This window comes from Mandrillus leucophaeus, unplaced genomic scaffold (genome assembly GCF_000951045.1).
Source record: "Mandrillus leucophaeus isolate KB7577 unplaced genomic scaffold, Mleu.le_1.0 Scaffold237, whole genome shotgun sequence".
Lineage (NCBI taxonomy): Eukaryota > Metazoa > Chordata > Mammalia > Primates > Cercopithecidae > Mandrillus > Mandrillus leucophaeus.
In genome coordinates, this window is record NW_012102443.1 from 1,485,288 (window position 1) to 1,490,833 (window position 5,546).

General features: G+C 48.8%; 1 protein-coding gene across 1 annotated transcript in view; it reads right to left on the reverse strand.

The window, feature by feature from the left end:
* LOC105541287 (E1A-binding protein p400) overlaps positions 1–5,546 on the reverse strand; it is a 144,403-nt gene that overhangs the window by 87,682 nt on the left and 51,175 nt on the right. Inside the window, exons 15-18 of the mRNA XM_011982233.1 lie at positions 3,758–3,894; positions 2,207–2,376; positions 1,721–1,895; positions 1,473–1,609 (exon numbers count right to left, since the gene is read on the reverse strand). Of these exons, the coding sequence (XP_011837623.1) occupies positions 1,473–1,609; positions 1,721–1,895; positions 2,207–2,376; positions 3,758–3,894 (619 nt within the window). The remainder of the gene's footprint in view (positions 1–1,472; positions 1,610–1,720; positions 1,896–2,206; positions 2,377–3,757; positions 3,895–5,546) is intronic.

Genomic DNA, 5,546 nt, shown 5'->3' on the forward strand with positions numbered 1-5,546 from the left:
ACACGCTGGCGCCCAAACCCTGCATACGTTGTGAGTCCTCTCCACTCAAACGACAACTAGTGTGTTACCAAAGCTGGCACAGGCTGATTTCAGTATTCTACTGAAAAATCTGACACCAGAGCTTCAGCAACGTGGCAAAGCGTTTTCTGTCCACGCAAAGTTTCTACAATGCCCGGAGAGTCTCGCCACTAACGGCGTGGAGTGAGGTGCTGCTCCGCTGCCCTTCCTCTTGGAGAAAGGACGGTTGTACTGTGTCATTTGTGAAGGACTGAGAAATTCCACAGTCATCATGCACACTTACCTTCCCTCCTGAAATCTTCACTCACCAGGTTTAAGCTGCATTCACAGTCACCCTCCTCTCAAGGGTGCCCAGGCGCCGCGTGCACATGCACAGAACGCTGGCAAGCCCCTGAGTGCACGCCCTCCGGCTGCAGAGCAGAGGATGAGGCACAGAGAGGGAGACCCAGGACGGGGGGTGGGGGGTGTGCGTGTGTGGCTAACATGGGCTCACCCCTAGTCTCCGCAAACCACAGTCTGCTGTGCCCATGGCCATGGAGTGCACTCACACGATCGCCTGGCATCTGCTCCCACCACAGCACCTCACCAGGGTCCCCATGTCGTCTCCCCACAAGGAGGGGAGCACATGAGCACGTGGCTGGTGGAGGAGCGGGGTCGCTGATCCAGTGTGTCTGACTGTGGCCTGTGAGGGACACTGAGGTGGCATAGGGTAGGGGGTAACCCTGCAGCACTGCCTCATGGCCACACCCCCAGCAGAGACTGAGTTGTGATGACTAAGCACAGATAAATTTCAAATCCTCCAAAACTTGATTTCCAGGGTTTTTTGTGTTTCTTTCATCTAAACTCAGAAAACTGGAAAGCCAGACAGACCAAAACCATGCACATCTGACGACCTCAGAGGATCAAAGGGGGGCCCCACACTGTGTCAACTCCAGGGGCACAGCTGCCGGCACCAGCACGTCCCTGCAGAGGCACAGCAGCCAGCCATCACATGGTGTGCGCTGAATGGCGCATTCCACCCCATGCAACACCCCGCTCACTGCGCCGCAGACAGCAGCGTGCCACCTCCTGTGGGCCACAGCCGACCCAAGTTCTGGGGCCTCCAGGCTGGCTGTGGGAAGGCGAGCTGCTCAATCATCGTCTCTCCCAGATGAATGGAAACTAAAATTCACAGAATTCTCTGGGCAACACAGAGAGCAGCACCAGGACACCATCCTACACATGGGCAGCTACACAGGAGTGGGGCTTCTGAGACAGGAAGTACAGCAGGGCCAGCATGAGCCTGGAAACACCTGAGGCCGCAGAGTCTGCTGCCCCCAAGAGGGCACCTCGGCCTCCAGCTCCAGACACCCAATCCTTACGGAAAGGAGCTTTCTGCTGAGGCCACAGAAAGGGCCTCTGTCCCTCACAGGCAGGGACAGCGAAGGGGGCACATGCCCAGAGTCCACACTCACCCGGGTTGTAGGATAACGTCTTCGTATAAGGCTTTTTGTCGGTTAGAAAGGCGACACTTCAAAACATGCTCGTATTTCTTTGTCAGTTGCTTTTCCACATCTCTCTTAGTTCTCCTCAAAATAAATGGCTGTGTCACCTGAAAATAAAAAACTGTTTACTGTTTTCTTTCCAAAAATGCTGCTGTAACACGTTTACAATGAGGCATACACGTTTAATCACTGAGCTGAAATGGCAGAGCCCAACCTACCCTGTGTAACCTTATGACCACCTTATGGTAGTAATCCTGGCTCTCTTCACTGGGGGCCCTCAGAGGGGAGCTCAGGTAGGGTCTGGAGATCCCTGGGACCAGGAAGTGCACCATGGTCCAGAGCTCCAGGAAGGTGTTGTGCAGCGGCGAGTCGATCAGAAGCAGGCGTTGTTGGCTGCAACCAGGACAAGAGACAACACTGGAATTCTCCAGCCACGGGGCTGGATGCAGCAGCGTCTTCTCGGACAATGTGTGAGAAAAGGGACAGTTATTTGACACTGTGAATGTCAACGTGCACATGACTGAAAAGGGGGGCTGCATTGACCCAGCTCTGGGGCTTTCTGGCCCACGTGCTGGGATGAAGATGAAAAGCAATTCTCTAGCTCAAAGGCCATTTTTTGTGTCTGCAATTACGCAGATTTCTTCAAAAGAACCTTTTACATCAACAGCAAAGAACACTCAATGACAAGCACGGAACACACAGACCTCTGCAGGGTGAAAACCGCTTCCCAGTGCCTCTCGGTCATGCCTTTCACACGCTGCATCTCATCAATGACCAGACACTTCCAGCGCACTCGTGTGAAGGCGGTGAAGCCCCGGAAGAACTGCGTGTAGGACGTGATGCAGACGTGGAAGCTGTTGGGTTCGGCCCACTCCTGCAGCACAGAGAGGATAGCTCAGTGCCTTCGCACTCCACTGTCTTCCAAAACCACCTTGAGGACACACGCTTCCCAAAGCTCTCCACCCAGTGACTCCGTTCCCACCTATAATTCTACTCGCTTTTTTAAATAACTTGCTATTACCGCACATAAAATGGCTGCGTTTATGTTTTTATCTCTTCCTCTAGGGGTCTAAAGCAGTTTCGTTGACAAATTAAGAAGCTATTCTGCAGGCGCTGACAATTACCATTTGGAAAATACTGAGATTATAGCAGAGGATCCTGAAGCAGGGCGAGCTCTTCTAGTATCTAATCAAAACAAGGGGAAGTGTGCTCAGAAAAATAAGAGATGTCAACATCTGTATTGCAACTGACTGCATTATACACTTTCTAAAAACAAACTAAAAGCCAGACACAGAACTATGGCTTGAATGTGTTCCCTCCAAAATTCAGGCTGAAACCTAACGCCCATGGTGGTGGTATTGGAAGTGGACACTTCCCTGCTCTCAAGGATGAGCTTGTGCAGTAGGAAAGGGCTGGAGGGAACCAGCCTGGAGCCTTTTGCCCTTCCATCCGTTCCGCCAGGTGCCCTCCAAAACATGCAGCAGCAAGGCCCTATCTGGGAGGCGGAAACCTGGCCCTCACCAGACACTAAATCTGCTGGCATCTGGATCTTGGACTTCACAGCGTCCAGAACTGTGAGAAATAAATGTCTATACTTACAAATTACCCAGTCTGTGATATTTTGTAATAACATCAAAAACAGACTAAAACAGTAAAAAAGAAAATACTACTGAAAGCTCACTTTTTCTCACTTTTTCAGTAAACACTACTCAACACAATGTCGTCTAATGGTCCAAAATGTTCTACTCAATGGAAAGCTGTGATGAGTCTACCTTTAGTGACCTAGTACTAGAAACTATAGGGCAGAGAAAAATTTTTAATAAGTTAAAATTTGTTCCAGAAACGTCATCTATTAGGCACGTTGTGCAAATGTTTCTATGGGTTTTAAATTCAGATCTGGGGGCACCCAGCTTCTCCTCTGTGCCTGTGGAAGTCAGCAAGGCCTCCAGGGAAAAGTGCCGCACTGCCCCAGAGAAGACCATTTCCGGAGGAAACTGCCCCACTTTCTGGGCAATGACACTGAGCTCTGTGCACACCTGGGCCTGCGAGGGTGTGGCCCTTCTCGCAGGGAACGGCCAGGCCGAGGCGGTACTGTCTATGCTTTCGAGGGGAACAACATAAAGGTTTGTTAACTCATGAATGAGTGATTTTTAATAATTACATTAGTAAGCATGTCTTCACATTTTTTAATGTGTCTTTTATAAAAATTAAGATGGCTTTCTGTTTAGCTTTATTTTATGTTTAAAAAAAAATACCTGTCTCTTTGCTTTGAGTTCTCTGTGACTGCCAATATATGAGAGGATTTTGAGCCCGGGACACCAACGTTTCAATTCAAGCTCCCACTTGAGTATATTACAACTTCTCACAACAACAAGATGGGGGCCCCAATTACCTACAAAGGAAAAAACAGAATTTTCCACGTCAAAGTATCTGTCATGTCCAGGCACTTAGCCCTGTGTCTGACCAGAGACGCTTCCTCAGTATGAGTACGTGTGACATGAACCACCACACGACTGAGGCAGACTTGGGGGGAACAAGTGCATTCGTCTGGAGCCAGCACACCGCCCAGAAGCTGCTCCTTGGCCCCCAGGGTGCTGCTGCACAAGCAGCAAGCCTGGCTCAGAGGAGACCTCAGTAGACACACATTGAATGAGCAGTCCCAAGAACACCCTGGTGTTCATTCAAACCACTCTTGAGCTCCTCCAAGAGTCCGGAGGAATGTGCAACACTTAGAAAGTAGACTCACAGACGAAGAGAGCCCCAGACCCTGCTCAAGTCCTTCCCACAAGCCAGGCGACCATGCAGCAGGCGTCTAAATTGTGTTTTGTCAGCCAAGGGCTTGTGCCCATCACTGCTTCCCAAGCTTTAGTGAGGGCACATCCAAACCATCCTAAAATACATTGTTTCAAATTTCCTTCTTCAGAAAACTATGATTTTTTTTTTAAGATGGAGTTTTGCTCTTGTCACCCAGGCTGGAGTCCAACGGCACAATCTCGGCTCACTGCAACCTCTGCCTCCCAGGTTCAAGTGATTCTCCTACCTCAGACTCCTATGTAACTGGGATTAGAAGCGCACGCCACCATGCCCAGCTAATTTTCGTATTTTTAGTAGAGATGCGTTGTCACCATGTTGGCCAGGCTGGTCTCAAACTCCTGACCTCAGGTGACCCATCTGCCTTGCCCTCCCAAAAGTGCTGGGATTAGAGGCAAGAGCCACTGAGCCTGGTGAGAAAACTAAGGTTTTTAAAGATTATTAGAGGAATACACATGAATTTCAACTTCTGTGCTATAAATGAAACATAAACCAAGTTACAAGACAGACTTAGTAGACTTTAAACAAGTATTTACAACACATCCATCTACAGCCATTACCGCTAATATGCAAAGCATTCCTGCTGATCCTGGAAAAGAACCACCCAATAGAAAAATAAACAAAGGATATGAACAGAAGTGTCACAAAGAAAAAAATATAACAGGACAATAAACTCTTTAAAAGACACAACCAGCTGGGTGCGGAGGCTCACACCTGTAATCACAGCACTTTCAGAGGCTGAGGCAGGCAGATCACAAGGTCAGGAATTCAAGACCAGCCTGACCAATATGGTGAAACCCCGTCTCTACTAAAATACAAAAATTAGCTGCGCATGGTGGCGTGCGCCTGTAATCTCAGATACTCAGGAGGCTGAGGCAGGAGAATCACTTGAACCTGGAAGGCGGAGGTTGCAGTGAGCTGAGATCATGCCACTGCAACTCATCCAGCCTGGGCAACAGAGCAAAACTCCACCTCAAAAAAAAAAAAAAAAAAAAAAGACACAATCCAAGGAGTAAGTAAACACAAATAAAATCCAGATGGTATTTTAACCCCCAGTAAAAAACAAGATTTAAAAAAAAAAGAAGAAGAAAAGAAAAGCTGGCTAAGCACAATGGCTCACAGCTGTAATCTCTGTAATCCCAGCACTTTGGGAAGCCAAGACAGGAGGATCTTTTGAGGCCAGGAGTTCGAGACCAGCCTGGGTAACATAGTAAGACCTCATCTCTCCAAAAA